The 24,069-nt window shown below is 52.4% G+C and overlaps 11 protein-coding genes across 12 annotated transcripts; 6 read left to right on the forward strand and 5 right to left on the reverse strand.

Annotated features, from left to right (window-relative positions):
- Nucleotides 1-144: 144 nt before the first annotated feature.
- On the forward strand, nucleotides 145-1,816 carry AAFC00_002958 (uncharacterized protein; the record flags this gene model as incomplete). Of its 2 annotated transcripts, XM_069347739.1 has the most annotated exons (3): nucleotides 145-155; nucleotides 210-773; nucleotides 826-1,816. In XM_069347739.1, 3 exons carry the CDS (start codon nucleotides 145-147, stop codon nucleotides 1,814-1,816), a joined length of 1,566 nt encoding a protein of 521 aa, XP_069198855.1. The 2 variants fall into 2 exon arrangements, with proteins under 2 accessions (XP_069198855.1, XP_069198856.1); XM_069342352.1 differs by lacking the exon at nucleotides 145-155 and having other exon boundaries at nucleotides 307-773.
- Nucleotides 1,817-2,407: 591 nt separating this feature from the next.
- On the forward strand, nucleotides 2,408-4,850 carry AAFC00_002959 (uncharacterized protein; the record flags this gene model as incomplete). The annotated part of the gene is made up of 4 exons (XM_069342353.1): nucleotides 2,408-2,576; nucleotides 2,629-2,891; nucleotides 2,997-4,579; nucleotides 4,691-4,850. 4 exons carry the CDS (start codon nucleotides 2,408-2,410, stop codon nucleotides 4,848-4,850), a joined length of 2,175 nt encoding a protein of 724 aa, XP_069198857.1.
- A 280-nt stretch (nucleotides 4,851-5,130) lies between these two features.
- On the reverse strand, nucleotides 5,131-6,557 carry AAFC00_002960 (uncharacterized protein; the record flags this gene model as incomplete). The annotated part of the gene is made up of 3 exons (XM_069342354.1): nucleotides 5,131-5,591; nucleotides 5,794-6,109; nucleotides 6,168-6,557. 3 exons carry the CDS (start codon nucleotides 6,555-6,557, stop codon nucleotides 5,131-5,133), a joined length of 1,167 nt encoding a protein of 388 aa, XP_069198858.1.
- A 407-nt stretch (nucleotides 6,558-6,964) lies between these two features.
- AAFC00_002961 (uncharacterized protein) lies at nucleotides 6,965-7,874 on the forward strand (the record flags this gene model as incomplete). Its single annotated transcript, XM_069342355.1, has 3 exons — nucleotides 6,965-7,028; nucleotides 7,087-7,413; nucleotides 7,480-7,874. The coding sequence occupies 3 exons, from the start codon at nucleotides 6,965-6,967 to the stop codon at nucleotides 7,872-7,874; spliced, it is 786 nt and encodes a 261-aa protein (XP_069198859.1).
- Nucleotides 7,875-8,249: 375 nt separating this feature from the next.
- AAFC00_002962 (uncharacterized protein) lies at nucleotides 8,250-9,653 on the reverse strand (the record flags this gene model as incomplete). Its single annotated transcript, XM_069342356.1, has 4 exons — nucleotides 8,250-9,143; nucleotides 9,198-9,427; nucleotides 9,482-9,568; nucleotides 9,626-9,653. The coding sequence occupies 4 exons, from the start codon at nucleotides 9,651-9,653 to the stop codon at nucleotides 8,250-8,252; spliced, it is 1,239 nt and encodes a 412-aa protein (XP_069198860.1).
- A 1,278-nt stretch (nucleotides 9,654-10,931) lies between these two features.
- AAFC00_002963 (uncharacterized protein) lies at nucleotides 10,932-12,631 on the forward strand (the record flags this gene model as incomplete). The annotated part of the gene is made up of 3 exons (XM_069342357.1): nucleotides 10,932-10,964; nucleotides 11,056-12,530; nucleotides 12,604-12,631. 3 exons carry the CDS (start codon nucleotides 10,932-10,934, stop codon nucleotides 12,629-12,631), a joined length of 1,536 nt encoding a protein of 511 aa, XP_069198861.1.
- Nucleotides 12,632-12,674: 43 nt separating this feature from the next.
- AAFC00_002964 (uncharacterized protein) lies at nucleotides 12,675-13,698 on the reverse strand (the record flags this gene model as incomplete). The annotated part of the gene is made up of 3 exons (XM_069342358.1): nucleotides 12,675-12,964; nucleotides 13,029-13,145; nucleotides 13,200-13,698. 3 exons carry the CDS (start codon nucleotides 13,696-13,698, stop codon nucleotides 12,675-12,677), a joined length of 906 nt encoding a protein of 301 aa, XP_069198862.1.
- Nucleotides 13,699-14,231: 533 nt separating this feature from the next.
- Nucleotides 14,232-16,048, forward strand: AAFC00_002965 (uncharacterized protein; the record flags this gene model as incomplete). The annotated part of the gene is made up of 5 exons (XM_069342359.1): nucleotides 14,232-14,390; nucleotides 14,458-14,597; nucleotides 14,647-14,710; nucleotides 14,773-15,163; nucleotides 15,219-16,048. 5 exons carry the CDS (start codon nucleotides 14,232-14,234, stop codon nucleotides 16,046-16,048), a joined length of 1,584 nt encoding a protein of 527 aa, XP_069198863.1.
- A 3,204-nt stretch (nucleotides 16,049-19,252) lies between these two features.
- On the reverse strand, nucleotides 19,253-20,738 carry AAFC00_002966 (uncharacterized protein; the record flags this gene model as incomplete). Its single annotated transcript, XM_069342362.1, has 4 exons — nucleotides 19,253-19,259; nucleotides 19,322-20,196; nucleotides 20,249-20,343; nucleotides 20,402-20,738. 4 exons carry the CDS (start codon nucleotides 20,736-20,738, stop codon nucleotides 19,253-19,255), a joined length of 1,314 nt encoding a protein of 437 aa, XP_069198864.1.
- A 523-nt stretch (nucleotides 20,739-21,261) lies between these two features.
- On the forward strand, nucleotides 21,262-21,742 carry AAFC00_002967 (uncharacterized protein; the record flags this gene model as incomplete). The annotated part of the gene is made up of 3 exons (XM_069342363.1): nucleotides 21,262-21,299; nucleotides 21,434-21,584; nucleotides 21,665-21,742. 3 exons carry the CDS (start codon nucleotides 21,262-21,264, stop codon nucleotides 21,740-21,742), a joined length of 267 nt encoding a protein of 88 aa, XP_069198865.1.
- Nucleotides 21,743-22,241: 499 nt separating this feature from the next.
- On the reverse strand, nucleotides 22,242-24,017 carry AAFC00_002968 (uncharacterized protein; the record flags this gene model as incomplete). Its single annotated transcript, XM_069342364.1, has 1 exon — nucleotides 22,242-24,017. The coding sequence occupies one exon, from the start codon at nucleotides 24,015-24,017 to the stop codon at nucleotides 22,242-22,244; it is 1,776 nt and encodes a 591-aa protein (XP_069198866.1).
- Nucleotides 24,018-24,069: the final 52 nt, after the last annotated feature.

Consider the following 24,069-nt stretch of genomic DNA (forward strand, 5'->3'; position numbering starts at 1 on the left):
TCATCATTCATCACCTGTTTCCCCCTTGCCCCTCTCTTTCTTTGCCAGTCGCACCCTGAACTGTGCAGCGGAAAGCAGGGCGTTGTGCCGTTCGGTCGGCCGAGCTGAGGCTTTGGTAGTGCCTGCTTTAAACATGACTGCATCATGATCATACAGTAAGCTCTCGAATGTCTCGCCCTTTGATTGAGTCGACCTTACACAAATCGTAGTAGACGCTGTAATGCAACAAATGCCAATGCTTCGACTCAATACCACCTTGACACAATACTTGATTTCCTACTTTTGTCACAAACACTGAACGCAGTCATGCCTTCGATAGCCACGGACGAGCTGCGTGATACTTCACCGGCACCACGTCCATCTCTTCCGAATCACAGGCTCGCAACCTCGTCATCTTATAGTTCCCATCCAGACGGCCAACCTGATGCCCCTCTGTTTCGAGGACGACTCCAGACAAAGTCCGGCGCTGATTCGAAGGCGTCACCGCTAGAAGCCCCTCCACTGCCTCGACGACGCTCATCTATTCTTTCATTCACGAGCCTCGACGAGACACGCTACTCGGCTCGTGACTACATACGACCAGGCCTCGGTCTGGATGGAGATGATCCCGCACTACACGAAGAAGCATCCAATTGGCATTCGTCTCCAATAGCATTTGCATTTCTCCCCGCCGTCGCTGGTCTGTTCTTCACCAATGGTAGCGCATTCGTTACAGATATCCTACTTCTCGCTCTTGCTGCACTATTCCTGAATTGGAGCGTGAGGATCCCATGGTATATTCATCGACTGCTAGACCATCGTGATTCTTTGACTGACTTCTCACAGGGACTGGTATCACTCAGCTCAATTGTCTGTCAGGATCCCACCTCGACTCTGCTCTGATACTATTGATGAAGAGGAAAGCGAGAGCGATGGACAACCGAATGGCAAGCCTGCTTCGCTCGGCGACAGTAGTACCACACTCCCGCAGCAGGGCCGCACTGGGACGCTATCGGATCAACCTGACGAGGTGGCAGATGCTGTATCACGCTTGCGGTATCACGAGGTCCTAGCGTTGGCTCTGACATTCGTCATGCCCATTTGCGCTGCCTACCTCTTGCATCTCATACGCTGTCAGCTCTCGCGTCCCTCGGAAGGTCTCGTATCTCATTACAACCTCACAATTTTCCTCCTTGCTGCTGAAATCAGGCCGATGAGACAACTCATCCGTCTGATCACTAACCGCACTCTTCATCTTCAACGCATTGCTAACGGTCCTCACGACCCACCTGCGATCGGAGCTGGACTTGGAAGATCTATAGAGGATATCGCTGAGCGTTTAACAGTGTTGGAAAGAGGTGCCAAGAATGAGGGCGATCACGCAATCGTGTCTACTAGCATTCAAAAAGATATGACTGCCCTATCTGCCGATATCAGACGGCGATACGAACCTCGTCTTGAAGCGTTGGAACGTGCTGTCCGCCGTTACGAGAAGCGAGCGACGACCTTGACACTATTGACGGAGCAGCGACTACAGTCCCTTGAGGCGAGGCTGCATGATGCCCTCAGCCTTGCTGCAGTTGCTGCACAGTCGACGAACAAGCCAGGCATTGTCATCGCTGTCCTGTCTGCAGCGAGTCGTCTGCTGATGCTGCCGCTGGAGGTCGTCTGGCTTTTTCTGAGTTGGCCCCTGCATACTCTGGAAAGTCTTCTTGCGGGGGCAAGCGATTTTATATACGGCCGACCCAAGAAGCGTACTCGAAAGAACGATTCGGTACAACTAAAGTCCAAGTCGGATCGGAAACGGGATGAGGCGTACTTTGGGAGACAGCGGTGATGCAGGAGAAATTGCTATAACACGTACACGGTCTGGTCTTTGTAACTTTACCGAGCATTCTGATCGATTGGCTGGGCTTCTGACTTTATGACTTATGATATCATGGTGGAATGGAGTAGCCTAAGATCAGGCTGCGACATCCACACACAAAACAAGTTATCCATTAATACTGAGATTGTACAGTGCTCCGCCCCTCAATGGCTTAAAAAATGCGATCGTCCAACGATGTGAAAAGACCGCACCTTGTCTGTGATATCGACGTTGCCTCGAAAGCTGTTGAAAGCATTGTCACGCTACGCGGCACTATACGCATTTCTATGGTCCTCGTCGCTCACTGATGTGAAGCCATGCAGCATTCCAGGGCCCAACCCTTGCTGATCGTGCTCTCCAGCTACGCGCAAGGACACGCTATGTCTACCACCTTTTGTTGATATGTCTGGATTCCTTGTTTCCAGTGTTCAAATCGAGAGAAAGGCCCCTTCAGAGAATCAAGAGCCATTTCTCTTCGTTGCGAAATCGACGCACAATTGCCTTTCGATCTGGGTTTCCTGAAGCACTTTCTGACTTGACTTGCTGGCCAGTCTACTCAAAATGTGCACGTTCAACAGTGCTCTCATCGCAGTAGTGACGCTCGCCTGTGTTCACACAGTCCATGCCTTCTTCCGAATCAACTGCTATGTTGTTCAAACAGGGCGTATTGATCCTATCATCAACCCGGGGGCTATATCTGCACATGCTCATACTATAGTGGGCGCATCGAGTGGGTGAGAATTCCACAACGATGGCTATTGTCGTACTAATGATCGTGACAGACATTGGCGTCAATTCTACTTACGAGTCCTTGTACAACTCTGAATGTACTTCGTGCGAAATAGGCAAAGACAAATCGTCTTATTGGACACCTAACCTTTACTACGAATACGCCAATGGATCTTTCTTCGAAGTGCCTCACGATGGTAGTGTAGTCTACTATACAACACGTGGACCGAATGAGAACGACCTCACTGTATTTCCGCAAGGCTTTCGCATGGTCTCGGGGAACAAGTCGAACAGGTCGTATAACCAGTCTGGCATGGTGAGTACTTCCCAGCGTGGTTGTGCTATTTGACAGCAGAAGCAACACCGATAAGTGCCTAGTGAGTGCACTTACAGGAGGTCTTGATACTGACACTTTCAACAGACTTGGGGCAACGCCACCTTCCCTAGTCGACCCGTATCGGAGGCTGTGAGCTTTGCCTGCCTCAGCCAGAATATTGGCCCTGACACTTACAACCTGGTCGACGTTCGATCATGCATCAATGGTCTACGCGCTCAAATACATTTCCAAACTTGCTGGAACGGCAAGGATCTCTATAAAGCGGACAACAGCCATGTCGCGCACACGAATCAGATTGATGATGGTGTCTGCCACCCCAGCTACCCATATCAGCTGCCTCACGTCTTCCTGGAGACCAATTATGCAGTTGTGAATGTGCCCGGCAACGACGACGGTGGCCGCTACGTCTTCTCACAGGGCGACCCAACAGGCTATGGTTTTCATGGGGACTTTTTCAATGCATGGGAAACGGATACATTCACTCGAGCCATCGAGACATGCTTGCTATATAATGGCGCTCCCTTTGGAACAATAGACGAATGCCCTGTCCTGATCGAGTCAGACACCAGAGTCGCGGCAGCCAACTGCCCTGTTCGACCATCTCAGATTGATGAGCCAGTGCACGGTCTGATATCGAAACTCCCTGGCTGTATCACAGTCACTGAAGGCCCGAACCCAGCGACCGCGGCTGATATGGAGTGTGCTGCAGGAGTCCCACAGCCAGCTATCTTCCGTACTGTCAATTCCACCCCATTACCAACTTACACACCCTCCATCGGCCAGCCGATCGGGAACCCCTACAATGTGAACCTGGGTTGTGGAAACGACAGCTACGGCTCACCAATGCGCGCGGTTGCCGCTCGCGTGACCGACAACCAAACATCGATGAGCGTAGAGTACTGTCAAGACCACTGCAACACGCGCGGGTACCGCGTCTCCGCCGTGCAGTTTGGATCTCAATGCTGGTGCGACCTGACGGTGAACCCATCGACGATCTTCACGTCCAACTTCTCCACCCGCGACGGCTGCATCAACACCTGTCCCGGCAATCGCAGCGAACTCTGCGGCGGACCAAACTACGTCAACGTCTACAACAACACCGACCCAGCCTTCGTGCCCACGACGGACCTGACCTATTCCGTCATCGCATTGACCGTGCCCCCGGCTCCCTACATAGACACCTACATCGGCTGCGCCTCGGAAGCAACGATCGGTGGCCAACGCGCGCTGAACGGCTCAGAGTACCACCTAGACAACATGACGATCGCCTACTGCCGCTCGAGATGCCAAGCAGACAACTACGCGTATTACGGCCTCGAGTACACGACGCAATGCTTCTGCGGCAACGGGCTCGCGTCCGGCGCCCGACTCGTCGACACCCTGCTTTCGCCTCTGACCGGCAGCTCGTGCAACAGTCGCTGCGCAGGCGACTTCTCGCAGGTCTGTGGCCAGGGCGGGTATTTGAGTCTGTACTCGAATCCGCTGTGGCAGCCGACCGTCGTCACGCGGAATGTCGGCCGCTATCTCAATAAAGGGTGTGTGCTGGAGCCCGCGAAGGTGGGGACTGGTGCGCGCGCGCTCGCTGGAGGCAGTCTGACGACGACGCCGGATATGTCGCCCCAGGTGTGCGTGGGGACTTGCTTGAGGGGCGGATATCGTTATGCTGGGTGAGTTTCCCTCTTCTCTTGACCCTTCCTTGACCTTCCCTTCACTTCGCCCTTGTAATCGAAAAAAAGCAGGACGACCTTGACGTTCGTGACTGACGCGAGACAAACAAGCATCGAAAACGGCAACCAATGTTTCTGCGCCGACACCCTGTCCGCAGGAGCCAACTCCACAGCGTGTGATACTGATGTTTTGCGTCACTGTCCTGGGGATCAGACTGCGTTTTGCGGTGCGGCGAATTTGCTGAATCTTTATTATTCCGCTACGCTGTGAGGTCAAGATGAGGTGCGAGCTACGGTAGGGTTGCGTTGACGAGGAGGGTTTTGAGTTTGCATGCGAGGTTGTGTTGTTTTCATCGACCAAGGAACCCGGGCATAAAGAGGATTGCTGGGCAAAGGGTTGCTCTAATTGGGTTGCTAGGGATGAGAGAATGAAATATTTCTGGGATTGGTGGTGGGTGATCCACTTAGGAAGAATTTTGATGTTATACATAACGATTACAATGTCTGCTCCGGACGTCTCGTGTCTTTCGAGACACGGTACATGCCAGTCATCAGAACCCAACAGCATCCTTGACTAGCTTCATCGTAGCATTGGCAGAGGCATTAGCCTTTTGCGAACCCAGCTCGGCGGCATCTTCGAGCTCTCTACCGCTGCCTTTGATGATGGACTCGAACCTTTCGCGGATAGGTCCAATATGTTGATCTACTGCCTCGGTGACATGGTCCTTCAGAGCCTTGAGGGAAACACCCTCGAGGTCACGAGCGTAGTCTTCAGGCGACGAAGCTTCACTCTGGTTCTGCAGGTTGAACGCTATCTCGATGAGGTTGGACACGCCAGGTCGTTGGACCGGATCGTACGAAGCACCTTCAATCGAGTCCGTCACAGCGACTCGGAGTTTCTTGCGTATCTCCTCACGAGAGTCGGTAAGCAGGATCCTGGACTTTGGGTTCGGATGCGACTTGGACATTTTGTATTGCGGTCGGTCGAGAGACATTACGCGCTTTCCTGGAGCTGTTGACAGCAAAGATTGTCAGCAAGTCTGCCAAAAGTGCCAGGTTTTCATGTGATAGATTCGCAAGTTTGAGAAGGATTCAGAAATTGGTATGTTATCTGTCGACGCTGTTTGATAGTGCAGCTACAGTTCTAGAGCTAAAGTTTATCATCTTTTGAGGGGTGAGGTGATGCATGAAAAAGAAAGTACAAACAAACTTACACAACAATGTCTCTGGAGCCGACAACACCTTGCCATGAACATGATTGAAGCCATTGGCGCACTCTCGTGCGAATTCCAAGTGCTGGCTCTGATCATGTCCCACAGGCACGTGAGTGGAACGATGTACAAGGATATCAGCCGCTTGCAGCACTGGGTAGGAGAACAAGCCGAGCTTCAGCTTGGACTTGGACGACTGATCCAGTGGATTCGCATTGTCTGCGAGATCCAATTTACTCTTCCATTGGGTCATCCTAGACAGGTAACCCATAGATGCACCACAGCTGAGGATCCACATGAGCTCGGAGTGGGCAGGCACCTATGTAGTCGCCGTCAGCAAGAGTAGATGGCAGTATATGGACAAGACGGGACCGTACCGAAGACTGGTAGAAAATAGTCGACCGATCAGGGTCTAGTCCAATGGCAAGAAGAGTGGCCAGCATCTCTCTCTTGCATTGTCGTAGGTAAGCCCGATCTTGTGGGACTGTTATAGCATGTAGATCGACAATCGAATACAACAATTGCGTGTCTCGATCGGCTTCTTTCTGAAGCTTGACCCACTGCTGCAGGGCTCCCAGATAGTTTCCTAAATGAGGCACGCCCGTAGGCTGAATGCCAGAGAAGATGACTTTGGACGAGCTGGGCGTCACATATGACCGCCGCTGCAGTGTCAACCCATTGCTTACAGCTGCTGAAGGACTCGAGCAAAGTCGAGCGAACTTGGTATGTTGCGCGAGGAGACGAGCAGGCACACCAACAGCAGGCATTTATACTAGAAAATCGAAAATTTCGGCGACGGGGAAATTTGTAGTCTCGACAAGCAGACGCGGTATGGCAAATGCCGTCTCGTTTGATGGATTCCTTACATGGAAGTAGATCCGACTAGTCGGGAGGTCGGAACTCTGGGTCTCGGCGGACGTCGGCCCTGACGCAGTGGCTTGGCTGGGCATGAACCACGTCCCTCGTGCTGTATAAACCCCCCCCAAGGCTACTCTTGCTGTACGTCTAGTACGAGGTAGAGAAAGAACCTAAGGCTTAGGTGTAGCACAGCCACGTCATCCTATAAACATTCACTGGAGCCAACCATTGGGTTACGTTGTTCTTGCTTGTAGAACCAACACCAAACCATAGACACAGCCAATACACTTAGTAAAACCAGCATAACATCGCAAACATGTCGTGGGCGGGGTTCAAGAAGAACGTCAACCGGGCGACGACCCAGGTTATGATGAAGACTGGTACATTTAAATCATAGACAACACTTACCACAACTCCTTCGCTTACGATGAGCTTCAGGCCATGTCGAGAGGACAAACGACCGGGACTATGCAGTGGAAGAGCGTCGATACCGCACGCTGGAGAACGCCGCCGTGCGCTTGCAGAAGGAAGCTCGCGGCTACCTAGATTCGCTACGAGCAATGACCGCCTCGCAAATGCGCATCGCGGAGACCATCGATGCCTTCTACGGCGATGCCGGTGCTAGCGATGGTGTGAGCAGAAGCTATAAGCAGGCCGTCGAGGACCTGGACGCGGAAACCATCAAGGCGCTCGATGGACCTTATAGAACCACTGTCTTGGAGCCCATCAATCGATTCTGCGCTTACTTCCCGGATATCAATGAGTGTACGCACCCTCGAATCGCCACAAAACTCCATCTGCGTTACAGAATTTATCTAACCTGAACTACAGGCATCAAGAAGCGCAACCACAAACTCTTGGACTACGACTCCATGCGCGCCAAGGTGAAAAAGCTGACCGAAAAGCCCGACAAGGACGTCACCAAGTTGCCGCGCGCCGAAAAGGACACGGAAATGGCCAAGGCAGCCTACGAACAGATCAACGATCAGCTCTTCACCGAACTGCCTCAGCTCATCGACCTGCGCGTCCCCTACCTCGACCCCAGCTTCGAAGCATTGGTCAAGATCCAATTGAGATTCTGTGCCGAAGCGTACAGCAGAATGGCCCAGGTGCAACAGTATCTCGATGCCGACACCAGGGAGCAGTACGCGCAGGGCCATCTCGATACCAAGGTCGAGCAAGTGTTACAGGAGATCAGGGAACTGAGCGTGGCAGGCACGGTCTGAGAGAAACCACAATTGGTCTTATCGTATATCAGGGACAGACGGAAATGGCGTTTAGTATGGATACAGGCGGTGACGATAGCATGACGATTGGCGCTCTCCGAAGGGTCACTTTCACATGGTTTCAGTCCTGGTCGTTACCGAACGACGTTCAGAGCTTTTGGTAAATGGGTATCATGGGGGAAGGAAATCTCTAATAACAGTCGCCAGCCTCTAGAAAATCCCCTTGGAGTTATAGCATACCAGTCAAAACGACGGGTGAAAACCTCGTTTCCTACACTTCTCGGGGGCCAAGCAAGCAATGTCCCAGTGCGCGAGATCCTGCCATGCCGTGACAACTTGAAGCTAGAGAAGCGTGATTCGGTCCATACTGACCACTCATAGTACGATAGGCGCCATATCATTCATTGCAGAGACGCCGTTGTTTGAAGGCGGGTTGTTTGCCGTGGCCGTCAACGCAGCCGTGTCCTCAGGGAAGATGGGATGTAATGCGTAGATGGGCCCTTCAAAGTTCTCGCCGTCAAAGAACGCCATGTTCTGCAGAGGCTGCTCGCGCTTTCCCAGAACATTGATAACGTCCTCGGAAAGGCGACCACCCACGAATGCGGCGACTGGTACGAGTTCACTGCCGATGTTCTGGAGGAAGCTTCGCAGAAAGTCTGCCTTCAGCGTTTCTGGGGGCATCTGAAGCTCTAGCAGCTTCTCGTTGGCGAGTGAAGTGTATATGATGAGGTCCTCCTTGGAATGAGATGGCATTCTGCTGTACTTGCGCTCGAAATCCCACAGAGCGCGCAAAGCAGGCAGGAGCGGAGTGATAGATCGCATCTTGCGACGGTTGCGGATGTATTCGATCGGGAGTGGTGATGTGTTGGCAAGTAGAAGGGGCGAGTAGATCTCACGCTTGGTCACAAGCTCAATGTTCTTGCCATTCTCTCGCTTTGTTGCAACGTTGGTGATCATTCGAGTCGTTGACTCTGCTTTGATCACGGTCGCGACGTTTGACTTTTCGCGCTCGATGATATACTCGTGCTGAATTAGATCTGCAAAAATGTATCCATAAAACCCATGGAGACCTGCAGCATAGAATGGTTTTTGAGCTATACGACATCCTGCATTGACCTGCGTCGTAGTCAAGAAGTCAAGATCACAGGCTATGACAAGGTCAAAGAGGGCGTAATAGTCTGGTCCCTTGCTTAGTATGTCGCTCTTGTCAGTCGTCACCTTGACCCGAGGATTGAGCTCCTGAAGGCGTGGCGTTGCAGCTTCGGCTCGCTAAGTCACGTTAGCCAGACCGAGAGATCAATGTCATGCTCAACAAGTTCTTACGTTTCGGCCGATGTCTTCTTCGCGCAAGAAGTATTGTGCACCGAGATCATCTTCGGTCACCACTCCACCGTCGAGAATGGTAAGGGATCCGATTCCATTGAGGATGACATTCTTTGCGATCTCGTTTCCAAGCGCCTTGATGGAGATGAGGAGAATGTTCGCGGAACGGATCTTCTCCTGCGCAGCGACTCCCCACAATCTGATCTGGCGATCGTACAGGGCGATCTCGTCTGCTCACGATCAGTCTTGACGAGATGAGAAGGTCGGACTACATGATAGCATACCGGCAGAGATGGCTTGGGCGTGCGCAGCCGTACCGACCGCTTCTACAGCTGGGTTGAGCGTCATCTGCATGACGTTGGCATCGACCGCTGTCGGTTGGCAGTAAGTGACGAGACTCGCGCAACGAATGAGGCAATGGGACTCACGAGTCGACCCATTCGGCAGATCAGCCATCGCGGTATTTAAAGTAGGTGGGAGAAGCGTCGCGCCCTAGACTTGCGGGAGTCTCAAGTGATAGAGGCTTTTTAGCGGTAGATATTATGTGCCACAAGGATCTCCTTCGGATTGTAGTGGATAAATAGGATAATATGTTCTCGCCACAAGAATCGCAGAAAGTATTCGACGCCGGGCCAAACGAGGTTTGATATTGGTGTCTCTATGGGGACTAGCCTTTATTGTCGTAGTCTGTCTTTTCCTGTATAGGTCTGAAATGTTTATGAGATGGAGTTTAACAGTAGTTGTAAATCGAGATGCATCTATAATCATACAGTAGGTCAAAACGAGGTAACCGAAGTACCTTACATTCACTCTTCTATCGAGGAGCCACGTTGTGCTCAATGCGGTCTTTTCGGAACTCACGAACCGACCAATCAACGCCACGCTCGCCTAATCTCCTATACTTCATTCGGTTCGACAACGACTGACTTGATATTATTGCAGCGTGCGAACGACCTACAGTAAACATTCCAGAAGGACGAGCGAAAGGACACGAGGGATACGTACTGTACAGTTCACGATACCGAATTTAAGTCTTGCCCGAGGAAGCAAACTAACATCATACAGATGCGTATAGACCAGGACAATACAAGAGTCCTTATCTTATCAGCTAGAGCGATCAGCCAGTGCGGGATGTCTCAAGCCGGACGCACATGTAATTTACCGTATTGTACTGTAGATTATCACTACAGTGGTGGCCAACGAGGCACAGATGGAACCACGCTGCGGTGTCTATATGTGACTCCAGATCCAGAGAGATGATTGATACAAGTATGGTTGCGGCATTAGTCTAGCATGCACAATGGTATCGGTGGCTCGTTGCCAGCCTGTGTGCTGTGCTGAATCTAGGTGATCCTTTAGGCGTTTATCAAGATCGAGTATTACTCGAGCTGGACCCTCTTAAAAGCCACATGCAATGAGCGGCGGTCACTGTACTGCATTGTTCTCTTGCTGCTTTCGTGGTCTCATACCACATGTGCTATTCATCACTCGTATGATCCGTTTGCATCCCTAGGCCACCCTATCCAAGTGAACTCTACCGTGTGTTTATCCGAAGAGTGAATTATTTGCTCTGTTTGACCAGTGATTAGACCACACCCTGCCGCTCAACTGGTTCAGGTTAACGCCATCCGAGGTCCATCTCTTTCCCAGATAATAAACTCCGGACCCCACAACCAAAAAACCGAATGATGGGGACTCCCGAGTCTCGATAAGAATACACACTCGTATACAACCATGGCCGACCGGAGATCATTGGCGCCTTTCACGGTGGGTAAATTTGTGCATCACCAAGCGACATGGCTGGCGATACACTGTCAACACCGCCAACGTGGCCGCGGGCTGACAGGTCAATGTGTAGTCCGATGATCACGACTTTCCGCCGGCTACATCGTCAAACGATAACTTATGGTCGGCCTCCAGCGCCGTAAGCACTCGCCTTGCCAATCTACGCAGAGCACTGGAACAGACTCGTGAGCAAGCGAGGAGCCGCATACAGATTGCCGGGTCAGAGAGATATTCGTCGAGTCGAGCCTCGCCGAGATTCCCTACCGACTGGCCCAGACGACGTCGCACAAGAGACTCCAGCTATGCCACTCCGCTCTCGCCTCCAGGATCTAATGCCCTACCGCACTCGGACACCGAACGTCAGCCAGCTTCTGATGGTCACGGCGGTGCCGATGCCGATGCCGATGCCGAAGAGCAAGGGAGGCGGAAGCGCAGAAAGTTGCACCACCCTATGGCAGACGCCGCTTTCAGATATGGTTGGCACGGTCAGGTCGAGCCTGGGTTGCTCAAGCTATCTGTCGAAAGTTGCGATGGGAATGTTCATGACGATCACGGCGGCATCTATTACGGACCACAAAACATTCTCAAACATGATAAGAGTGTCTACTGCACAAGAGACTCGACGTGCAACATTGTCCTACGCCACCATGATTTTTCCCCCTTTACTCTCGAGAAATTGCACATCCTGGCTCCTGAAAATGGGTTTACGGCACCATTGAAGGAGGGGTTGATCTATGTTGCCATGGATCGCACTGACCTTCTTCCTTATCTGGAGCCTACCTCACAACGAGTGCCACGCTCCTTCGCCCCAGCAAGCCCGACTCGCCGCGACCGCGATAGTGATAATCATCATATAAGCTTTCTCGAGAGTCTCAATGACCCTGAAGTATCTCGGGCCCTTCTACATACCCAGAGCAGGGACCGCTCACCCTCAGATGCCCCCTCCCCGATCGCCTTCAACAATGCGGAGCATGGCGACACCGATTCTCTGACGCCTGACTCATTCACATCTGCTATGCGGGGACCCAGTTGGCCGGCCCTCGCCCCGTCGCACCTGCGCAGAGCCAACGCTCGCCGAGCCGCTGATATGCATGCTTGCGAAGAACAGGCAGAGTCATCTCATGACGAAGACACTCAAGTCGTCATGCTGTCAGATGATGAGGTGATATGGCCAGAAGTCCCATCGCGAGCGGACGTGTTGGAAGACAGGCAACGTCGAGAGAGGAGAGTGGCCATCGTCGATGATGAGGACAATTACGGCTGGGATACCCGTTTCCATACCGTACACTCGCGTCCGGGCCGAGCACGGCGACCAAACTTTCGCCGTAAAGAGCGTGGCATTATGCTCCCTAGTCCGCAACTCGGTCAGGTGAAAGGAGACGGAGTCACATGTGCACGCTTTCACATCAAAGACGGTAAGCACAAGGTCGCTATCAGATTTGACCCTCCCGTGTCGGGAACACATATTCTACTCAAACTCCAAACACCATATGTGGGGAAGAACATCGACATTCAGACTGTGCTTGCTTCAGGGTATGCCGGACCAAGGTATGCTATGTTCTGTCCCTCAGTAACGCTGGCTTCAGGTTACATTGATATTGCCTTGAGCTAAATATGGCAGATTCTTCCCTGCGATTGAATTGCGATGAATAAGGTGCATTTGACCATAGAGAGTTTCTAAAAAGCCCCTCTCTACCTCCTTCTTGAGCCTCCGAAACCAGTACTCTCGTACCTAGCGCTCGATGGCGGGGAACTTGACGAAGAGCCATTGCTGTTACTCCGCGCTTGAGCAGATCTGGAACTACCTACCATAGGGTCTGTACGTTGGCCGAAGCCCCTGTTGGCTGCCATATAGGCACCAGCGGCACCAGCAGCAGTTCCGGTCCAGAACCCGGGTCGCCAGCCCTGGGTATTTGGTGCTTGTTGACTCCCCTTGGTTCCGGGTGGTCGAGGGTCGTACGGTGGTGGCGGATCGTCGTTGTCTGTATCAAGCGTCAGAGCCTCAAATCTTGATGGCTTGGCCTATGCTATGGCTGTGAAACTCACCATCGTCTCCGCCCCAGCCCCAACCTCCTCCCGCTCCACCTCTGCCTCCTGCGGGAGGACGCTGCGCACCACGAGTGCATGACGTCCAAACTCCATAACCAATAACTCCAACAATGACTACTTAATGTCAGTAGAGGCACATTACTTGCGTCGATCTCATCGCGAACTTACAGGCTAAACACAAGCCAAACATGATCCTCTCTGACCTCGTTGCCGGGCCGTCGCCTGAGTAATCATCTCGATGACCATACTTCTCCTCGCCAGTCTCCGTGAGGACGAGCCTGTACTCTACTCCACAACTGCCTTTGAGGATATATGGATCTTCTGCCGAGTCGTACCCTTCGCAGATGACATCAGTCGCACCAAGCTTGAATTCTGGTGGTAATGAGGCTTTGCAAGTCCATTGGACGTTGTCGGCGTCGTAGTCCGACCCGCTGTTTGTACAGCGCATCACATCAATGTCATACAGATCGCATGCATTGCCACCAACACAGCTCAATTGGGGCACAGGCTTCAGTCGACGGGCTGTAGTATCTTTACCACCGCGGAGTGTCAGGCTTTTGATGTTTGAAAGCAGGACACTGTTGGAGGGTTTGCGTGCTGCAAAGGTGCCTATGCTGTGGCATGACAAGAGAAGGATGACTTGCGGCAGCAGAGTCTGTATCTTCATGTTGCTCTATTGCAGACAAAAGGTGTTTGCGGCAACCTTGGGGGTGCTGATTTTGTTGAATGCCGAATGAATTCTCCTAGTTGCGGAGGACTAGGGATCGAGTAATCGAGCTGGGCCGTTGGCAGCCTCTGCAGTGTATGCAGTATCAAATATGATTCGAAACTGTTGATTTGTGTATACGCAAAGTGATGTGGTGGATTTAAGTTAGCTTGCCCGTGCTCCAAAACCAATTGTACGGTCGATTCGCGCGCCGCACCACAGGTTGGAAGTCCTTTGGCTGTAACAGAATGATAGCCGGAAGATAAAAGTATTTGCAGCGGTTTTCTCACGAGCACAATAATAAATTTCCACTTTTGATGTGTTATATCGGTGGCAAAAGTCGAGGACACGGTGTCGTGACATCTAGCTGCTGTTGCCTCACGGCGAATATGCTGGTCTGTACACGTGAAGAACGCAGCACAGTTCTTTGTTGACGTCGAACACTACCACTCGCTGTACATCTACCGGGTATTAAGTTATCTCGCACTTGAAAGATGAAGCAAAGAATTACCTACCTGCTTAAAAATGCACACGAGCAGGGAGGAGTCGACCCGGCGACACTCGAAGTCTCCAAAGATTCTCTGAAGATACCAGGACTGAACGGCGCCAAAGAATGGCGAATCACTGTTGGCGCGAAGGAGCTTCCCCAAGAGGTCAGTCAGTAGAACCAAAAGGTAAATCCAGATGCATCACGCATGCTTGCGTGCTTATACAATGCAGATCTGGCAAGTCCTCAAATTGAGCCATGAGCTTCATATTCGCTGGACGTCTGCTACGCCATACGATGCGATTTCGCCTTTAGTATCACGGACACCGCCCGGCCTGCATGTGTTCTTTACTCCTAGGAAAGATGCTTCGCAGTATGTTGTTGTCGTCATGTACTGTGGTCCATGTGCTCAGATACTATAGAGACGTACTTTGTCCCCTCCTCACGAATGTGTTTGGAAGAGGTATATCTTGCCACTCGGTAAAGGTAGGGGTTGTTGACTTGGTTATTGCCTATCTGACTCTACTGATGCGTTTTATGTATTGCAGGAGTCATTCAGTACGCCGCCTATCTTGTCAGAGAGGTTTGCCATGTCCGCTTCACACCAGTACTATCAATCTCTCCCTGATCTACATGATCTCATTGTGTACTTGCAACACAAAGTGTGCAGCGCAGAGAACACAGTCTGTAAAGATCAGATTGCTCAGTTGAGCAAAGCTGCATCTTTAGATCTTGACTATGATACGATATCGCATGCTCTACAGATTACTACGACGTGGGCTCGTAGTCCTGTAGGCCCGACTTGGAGTGAAGTCATTCGACTTCGATCAAAGTCAGATAGTGTAGAAGTTGGCGTCCTCAACCCGGAGAAGCCGACTGAACCAGAGGAGCTTTCCCTTGGGGGCTTTTTGACTGTACTCGGCGAGGATGATAAGCCTAGTAAGTTTCTGTCTACGGGTACTTCTTCTCATTATGCTAAAGCTAATGATCACAGGCGCCACACTGTTCTCATTCCCTGCCAGACACCACCCATTGCCGATTGAGGACACGACAGCATTCAAAACATCCTTCCAGCAGCCCAGTGGACTTCATCCAACTCTCCAGCTATCTTTCCGCGAAGAGTCGTTGAAACCGCCTTCTCCATCCTGCTCGTTGCACACATATCTAACACTCCCGTCTACCGTGTTTCTGGACAGATATCAACTATCAGACCCTCTCTTCCTTGCGTCTAACAATCTGCTGTCCCTGCGTAGCTTGAGTGGAGAAAGCGACCTGGAAGCTCCAGCATGGGTCATCAAGAAATGGGGTTCAGCATCACTTTTCGAGCTCAAGTCTCCCCGAGACTACTACGACGATGACTTGTCTGCATCTGCTTCAACCGAAGACCAGAACAAGGCTGGCGACTGGAACGTGACTATACCCCTGCACTTGAGGTATCTGGACCCATCCGGAGGGGAGAACATGACCTCAACATCGCAACCAGGGAAGCGCACAACGAAAATACCATGGCCAGCAGTCTTCTGGGCCTGCGAGGCCGAGGAAGGCCTGAAGATGGGCGTCAACCCCTTCGACAGAGTCAATCTGGGGTACGATGGTCTTTTCGGACCAAAGACCATGTTTTATCACGTACCTCCTGCGCGCGTCGGAGGAGAGCACGGTGAGCTGTACGAGAAATTGGAGGCGCCGGTTCTGGATCTGCAGAAATCGAGATATGTGGAGGCCGGAAGTGCGTTTGTCGTTGTCATGGGCTTCGCGTGGGTGGCGTGGGTGCTGCTGAGGGGGACTTTTGGCCGAAAGGTTGATGAGGGAAAGAAGAAGATCTGATGAAACGGTATTGTATTCTGTCTTTCCCTTCGTATGACAGCATAAAACAGCTTCGTGCGTAGAAACTGGTTGCCAATCGCAACGCGAGTGCAGGTATAGAACGTGAAGCCAAATCGCACATGCGAAACCACCTATCCAGGCTAGCAGCACTTGCACCTTCCCAAGAAAAGGCCCATACACCAAACCTTTTCCCCACCAGGAACCCCTTATTAGGCTAGCGAAAGTAGCACCTTCCCAAAGAATCCATTCTACTGGTTTCTCCCCTAACCCCAAAACTCCAGACGACATCGAACTATCCTCCAACTTTCACCTCAGCCACGAACCCCATCCCCGCCCTCCTCGTCCTCATCATCATCAAAAGGCACATCCCCGCTCCCCAACTCCACACAAGTAAAATACATCAGTCCTGCCCCCTCAGCTCTGGCCTGCAACTCGTTCCTGAGCACCCCTCGCGCGATCCTCGCAGCCCTAGTCTTCAGATCCGCAAGCACATACAGCGCATGATCGGCAATAGCAGGAGAAAGACAAGTCCTGATCGACTCGACGGTAGCGTGGCTGGGGAGGTAAGATTCGCCGCCTGCAGCGAGGACGCGGAACAGGGGGGTCAGGCGGTGGGGGTCGTAATGCATGCCTCTCTGGTCGTTCGTAGTAGGGGGGAGATGAGGCGGGGAGTAATAGGGAAGCACGCAGTTGCTGCACGACGCGCGCCACCACTCGTGCCAGATGCTGTTTATGAGCCAGAGGTGCTGGTCGTGGATATGCGTCACTCGCTCGAGCCCGCCCGGGTAGTCGTGCGAAGGCGTGTACATGGTCAGTGCGTTGAGCGCCTGGATCGCTCGGTAGATCTTCAGCGTCAATTGGTCTGCTTTGCGCTCGAGCATGCAGAGGACTGCGTCTGGGATTGAGGATTTAGGAACGGTCCATGAGGGGAGCCAGGAGAGGTTGCGTCCGATGATGTGGATCGCGGCTTCTTTGTAGATCTCGACGTCTTGTAGTGATAGTGACATGTTGAGCCATAGAGGCGGATCGTCTTTTATCGCTGCCCAGCGTCGCTGGCCGAGTTTCTTGTACAGGAATCCAGACATATGGCGTCGTAGTGCGGGAAGCGCCTCAAGACGTGCGGCGAGAGTCACGGCGTTGGCCAGAAGAGTGGATTTGACGCGCGAGGAGTCTTCGTCGATGAATCTCACGAGACCTGGTGGGATGAGCTCGAGGATCTGGAAGAGACCTTTGTATGCCTCTCTTGCGTTGTGTAAAAGAGTCGAGGAATCGCGGCGCTGAGATGTGTTTGCTGGCATAGCAGCATCTGTGTCGTCGTCTTCGGTCTTGATTGCGTGCGGTGGTGCATAATCTCGGAGTCTATCGATGCCGCAATGTATGCGCACCTGAACCAGTTCCAGGAGATTGTTCTTCTCCACGTCTCCCAGCAGTGCGAAACCATGTTTCACGCGTTTGTACTCGATCTCGGTTCCGTGGCGGAGACCACTATCGCAGGGCAATGGGTTTGCGCACTTTGTGGCAAACCACCCTGAAGTCCTGACTAGAGCGGCCTTGTTCATCAGAAGAGGTGGTTCTTCTGGAGTTAGAACAACAGCGACGAGATCGCCTGGCTCTCCGGACCCTAGGAGGCGCATCAGTGAAGTTGTGTGAGAAAGCTCGTTGATCAGACCACTCACCATCTGAGTGCTTCAGTGCTCTGATGAGAATGGAGTGGTGCTCTGGATCAGTGCTCTTGGCTACACCCGAAGTCTGCTCAGAGACATACGCTGCTTGTGGCGGTCCCGGGGAGTCGACGATCATCATTCGTGCATTCGCTTGTGCGTGTTGACTTGACAGCGTGGGGGAGCCAGAGAGGGTGCCGGTGCTGGAGTTAACATCCAGTGACTGTGACTGACTCGAGCGATGGAGCTGTCTCTTGGGATGGGCTGTGTCTGTAGTGATCTTATGCTCCGAGGGAAGGGAGTCTGCTGCATAGATATCGTGCTCTTCTGATGCATTGGGTCAGTGAACGACTTTTAGTACATGTGAAAACTGGAACGCACCGCTAGGCTCATCCTTCAACAACTCAAATTTGAGTCTCTTGGTCTCAACTTCGCCGCGACCATCGTCGATAGCGGCGTTGTTGCTGTCGTCAACATCACCGTCGTCATCATCACCATCATCATCATCGTCGCTTTCGATAGTCAACACATTCAGCTTACGCTTATTGAGCGTACGAAGCAACCTGCGTGGGCCCTCTTGCGGTGGTTCTTCTGCTTTTGCGTCTATCAGTAATTCTGCAAATTCGGTGGCGAAGACGCTGTAGAGGACCACAGCTTGCGTTATGATTCCAATGACATGGGTAAGAACTTGTGAACATACTTGGATGACGACCGCCATACAGCCGCTCAGCGATCCCGCCCTTCGCTGGCTGTCTCTCGGTCTGTTTGTAACGCGCCATAATGGCTCGTGAAGCGACAGAAGTGGCAGCACTGTTGCACGATGAGTCCAGAAACTGGTTGATGTTTAGCTCTGGCAAGCTACGCGTAGAAGACAGTAGATAGGCAAACGATGCTGGTATTTTGGAGTTGTTGATGAAGCGGTGGTATACAACTCGTGGTTCGTGACGCGTAGGTCGGGTGTGAAGATCAAGGGTGGGTCCTCCTGTGTCAGTTGTGCTGGGTAAAGTAGCAAGGTGCTGCGGATGGAAGTCAATAGAGGAGGTTGGGAAGGACAGCAAGAGCGACAATGCATAGGTGTGAAAGCGAAGCCTTAATGTCGGTCGCTTGTCACAGACGCCACTCGGCTATGCTACTTCGGAGTGAGACGAAGATAATTGAGTGATTGATGGATGTCAGTGAAGTGGCCATCAAGAAACGCAGAGTGAATGTAAGGATTGTGTTGTTACAAACGTCCCAAACAGGTCAGGGTTCACTTGTACTGAAGGCGATAGAAAAGACACAAGAGGGTCTCAGCCTCAACTCAAACTCGTATCAGAAGAGGTCGAGTGGTACAGCATGATCAAAACGAAGAATAAAGGGTTGCAAGTGATTGATGAGTGAGTGCTCACTGATTCATGACCCGACCGCTCCGATGTGATCAGGCCAAGCGGGTATCTCGAATACAAAACGCCGTGCTATGCCGCCCCTACCTACCTACCTACCTACCTACCTAACAAACGAAACCCGATAATATATGTACATGTGTAAATAGTGTCGACATCAATCAGAAACTAGCGACAAGAGTTAGCAAAAACAGCGAGCAAAAGGATTTTGTGGACTTGTCTCGACTTACCGTATCTCATAGCTTCCGGCTCTAGTCATATATCGAACCCACTTCACACTGGAGTACTGACTCTTCTCAAACACCTTGAGGTATCTCACGAGCAGACCAGAAGACGTGAACATGAGCAAGGAGAAATTGAGACTAAGGGGAGGTCGGCTCCAGGCCTTTTGGTTCGTCATGGAAGTCAAGGTGGCCTCGGCGCTCAAGACGTACTCGCTGCCGCCGGTGAACCTCGCAATCTTCCAGACAATGTTGTTTTGCTCGGGCTCGTATTTGGCCTTGCCCTGAGACGTACGCTCGGTGATCTTTGCGGTGTTGAGAGGAGTAGGGATACGGACAACAACGTTCGTGGCGAAAAGCTTGCTGCCGTAGTTTGCCTTGATGGCGATGCTGTACTCGACCTTTGTCTTTCCGACCTCGTTGACGATGGCGTGGACCTTGAACGGCAGGTTGATGTTTTCGGTGGCGCGGTATCGCATGAGCTCAAAGGATCCGTCCGGCGGGATGAAGCTGATAGTCCTGTCTGTGTCGAACTTGCCGAGCTTCACACATTGATGGAATTGGCAGTCTTCCAGAGTGACACTACCGGCTGCTGCTTTGGTGGCCTTGGTGCCCTTCATGTTGCCAGATGGACTGCCGAGACTATCCTCTCCCAGCGTCAAGCGATCGTTGAGGCCGAACTTGCACTCGGGCATGCCGCTGAGGTAGGCACGCATTTCAATCTGGCCGTTGACGTCGGCACGAAGGACAGTTCCGGTCGCAGACATGAGCAGGTTGACATCTTCGATGACATCGACAAAGGCCTCGTTCTTGCGATACTTGATGTTGTCTCGTCGCCAGGACATGGCTCCGGTGGCCTGCATTGTGATCTTGGACGAGTCCTCCTGCGCCCGTGATTAGCAGGTGATCTGGATGGTCCAGCAGGGTGTATCGTACGATGACGTTTCGCTCCGACTTGACACCCTCGGTAGTGATGTACATCTTCAACGTGTCGGTTTCCGTGTTTTGAGGGTAGCCAAAGTCCAGGATTTCTAGATTCGAAAGGTGAGCAAAGTGGCTTGGCCACAGGACTGACTAGAAATAACACACCATCAAGCAGCTCATAAATCAGAACAAAGTTATTCTTGACGGCCTCCTCGTCGAACTTCCCGAAATAGCTCTTCCCCAAAGCGGTCATCCTGTACAAGAACTCAAAGACCAGTGCTGCATTGGCATTGCCCTTTGTGACAGCCACAATGAAGATGTTCTCATGCTTGACATGGCTGAAAGTGGTGGATCCGAGAGTCAGGATCGGCGAGCGGACAAGGGGGTTCGAGATGACTTGAATGCGGAAGACGTCTGCCAGTCGCGGACGACAGTCATTTCGAAAGGCACGGAAGATGAGGTTCTCGCCTTTTTGATTGAAGATGAGGATTCCCGAGATCATGTTCGCGATTCGGAGGGTTGGGACTGTCGACACAAGATTGGCAGACGTCTGGTTGTATAATCGCTGTACAACACAGGTCCCGCTGGCCCCCGTCCGCAGGCCGCGACGGACACCCTCGGGGAGGCGGGGCGGAGAGGGACGGTGGACCCGAACTGTCTTGGCGTGTACCAGCTCCCGGCGGCGCTGGCGCTGACGCTGACGCTGACGCTGACGCTGACGCTGATGCAGCGAGAGAGAGCGACAGAGAGGACCTTATCGTGCACCAGCTTTTGTATCTTGCGCGGTCTATAACAACACGGCCATTGCTTCTGCCACACTGAACGAGGTGCCAACGCTCTTCGACGCAGTCCCGACAAGCTCAACGTATACACACAACTCTGATCATCGTCCCTCTTCCGGCCAAAGACATCCGGTTGCCATCCCATCGTCTTCGACGCCTTACTATCTACCAACCTCTCTAGCATCGACGAGCGAGTCCACCTACACAGCTGCATTCCAACCGCCACAAACCGCACTCTTCAAGATGAAGCCCGTAGTATCCGCCTTCAACGCGTGGACATGGTCAGTCCTCCTTCCCTCACCTATTCATCGCCTCCCCAACATGGTCAACCTGCAATGCAGCCGAGAAACCAAAAAGAAGAAACACAAACACATGAAAAGAACGTGCCACTGACCTGTGATCTACACGAAAACAGCATCGTCATCTCCGTCTTTGCAATCGTCATTCTATCCGTCCTGGGCACGCTATTCGCAAAGAACAACCACACGGTCATGGGTTCGGACGAGGATCCAGAGGACGGTAGCGCTGTTGCCGCCGCTGTCTTTGGTGCCGTGGGGATCTATGGCGTGAGTACTTCCCAGAAACAGAAGACAGAGAAGCAGTTCTCTGGTTGGGCGCAATTGCTAATGGTTTTGTTTCGACATAGATCTTCTTGCTCTTCTGCGGTAGTCAGGCCTTCTTACACCAAAGAGAGCGGAGACGGGGAGCTATTGCGCTGTCATAGCTGCTGTAGTTCTGCAAGAACGCGAGGAAACGAGTCATATCCAGGTACAGGTGTCACGGAGAAGGCAGCGAGAAATAGAGAAAGAAGAGGACGAGTGGAGATTAGGTGCATCTGGCACCTTGCGATACCGCCGCCATCACCAGCAACATCATGGTCACTACAACGACACTTTTTACGAACTGTACATTGTACAACTGGCGTTTGATCCACGAGAGTAGCCGTATGGACTATAGAGATTTAACGTTGGCGTTATAATTGGCTTTTTGTTTTTTGGTCTAATCCTTGCTCTGTTTCCCCAAGATTAATAAAGCCCCAACGCGTCCTATCAGCGCGTTCGACCTGTGTATATCCCTGTTTTTCCGATTCGCCCCCGCTGATGGTGACGGCCGATCAGATGATATGCTAAACGCCATTAGCCAGGCGATTTGTCCCAGAAGAACGCCGAGTCATGCTTTCCTAAAACGCCACCCGATGGTTTGCATTTTCCCTCCCGTTCGTATCAGTCTATGCTTTCTCGGTAAGAGGAAACGTCGTCGTCGCTCTCGTCATCAGCCTCGTGGGTCTTGTTGAGCCACTTGCTCATGTAGGGTCCGTCGAGCCAGTAGCCAAGCTTTGCGTAGTAACGCCTGACACCCACGCCCGAGATGACACTGATCTTCTCGCTGCCGTGCTCGTCCCTGGCGATTCTCTCCGCTTCCTCCATCAACAGCGTGCCGTATCCTTGATGTTGGAATTTCCTCGGATCTCTTCCGTGCACGGGCACCGCTGAGCCGTAGACGTGTAGCTCTCTGACCAACGATGTCTGCTGACCTGTGAGTTCGGGCCTGAAGGTGTGCGTCTTGCTACACTTGCGCAGACGAAGCAGACCGATCAGGATGTCTTGCTTGGGATCTTCGTATGCCAGGAACGTCTCCCAGCCGGCGTTGGCCGTGTAGTCTCTCCGCACCAGTTCGACTTGACTGGGTCGGATCTTGTTCTTGACTTCGTTGATGCCCACCTCTCTCGTTCGGACATCGCGACAGGTGGTGCCGAAGTCTTTCATTCTTGATAGAGCCAGCTCACGCAGGTTGCCGTTTTCGACTCCTGATGTGACTAGAGGCATGGGAATGTCACGCTGGACTCGGTAGATTCGGGTCCATGGGGGCACCAAAGCCAGGATGCGCGCGACAAGATCGATCAAGGCGTTAGGGGTGTAGTTCTTGTATCTGCCCGTCCTCCACAACTCGTAAAGACCGGTACCGCGAATGACGAGGGTCGGGTAGATCTTGAGGCCGTCCGTTCTGAAGTCGGGGTTCTCAAAGTACTCTCTGAATTGGTCGAGGTCTCTCTCCATGCCGACGTTGGGCAAGTCGGGCATCATGTGAGAAACGACCTTGAACCCAGCATCCTTGGAAAGCTTAAAGGTCTCGGCGACCGAAGCCACGGTATGTCCACGATTGGTGTCTCTGGCCACGTCCTCGTACAGCGACTGAACGCCGACCTCGAGTCGAGTGCATCCATAACGAAGCATGTCAGTAAGATGAGTCTCCAAGCAGTAATCCGGACGCGTTTCGATGGTGATACCAACACATTTGGTGTTGCTCATCTCGCCAGCCATGACGGCTTCGTCGACATGACTCGTCTGGTATCCACTCAGGGCGTTGTGAAGCTGACTGATAAAGTCCTCGCGGTAGCTCGGGGGCAGAGACATGAACGTGCCACCCATGATGATGTATTCGACTTTGTCCACGCTGTGACCGAGAGACTTGATCTGGTCCACTCTTCCTCGGGCTTGCTCAAAGGGGTCGTAGCGAGCACGGATTGCACGCATCGACGTAGGCTCATATCCGGTATATGATTGGGTCGAGTATTCGAAATCAGAGTCGGGACCTCCAGGACAGTAGACACAGATGTTTCCGGTGTAGGCAATGTGGGGACAGCGATGCGGCTTGCACATGACAGCGACGACGGCGATTCCAGAAGCACTTCGAATAGGCTTCGCGATGAGTCTGGGCAGGATGTATTTTTTGTAGTGTTCTGGCACGGCGGCGATGATTGCAGTCAGCGGCGGGGTATTGCTGAGGAAATGCTTCTTTGCGATGTTGTTGCGCAGCGAGTTGAGGTTGAGATCCTTGGTCTGTTTTGGGTTGGCGAGCTGCTGTTCGTAGTCTTCGACCAGGGCGCTGGCCACGTCGGCGCATGCGCGCATGTATCGTTCACTCTCCGGAGGCAGTTTGACGTTCTTGGGCAGACGCTGCTTGTGCTGCCGCGACTCGGTCACGGTCATGGTGGCCATGACGGGTAGAGATGGATGCTATACCAGTGACTGTGCGGAACCGACACTTGTT

This window comes from Neodothiora populina, assembly GCF_041146345.1.
Source record: "Neodothiora populina strain CPC 39397 chromosome Unknown canker_contig_15, whole genome shotgun sequence".
In the NCBI taxonomy this organism is placed as follows: Eukaryota; Fungi; Ascomycota; class Dothideomycetes; order Dothideales; family Dothioraceae; genus Neodothiora; species Neodothiora populina.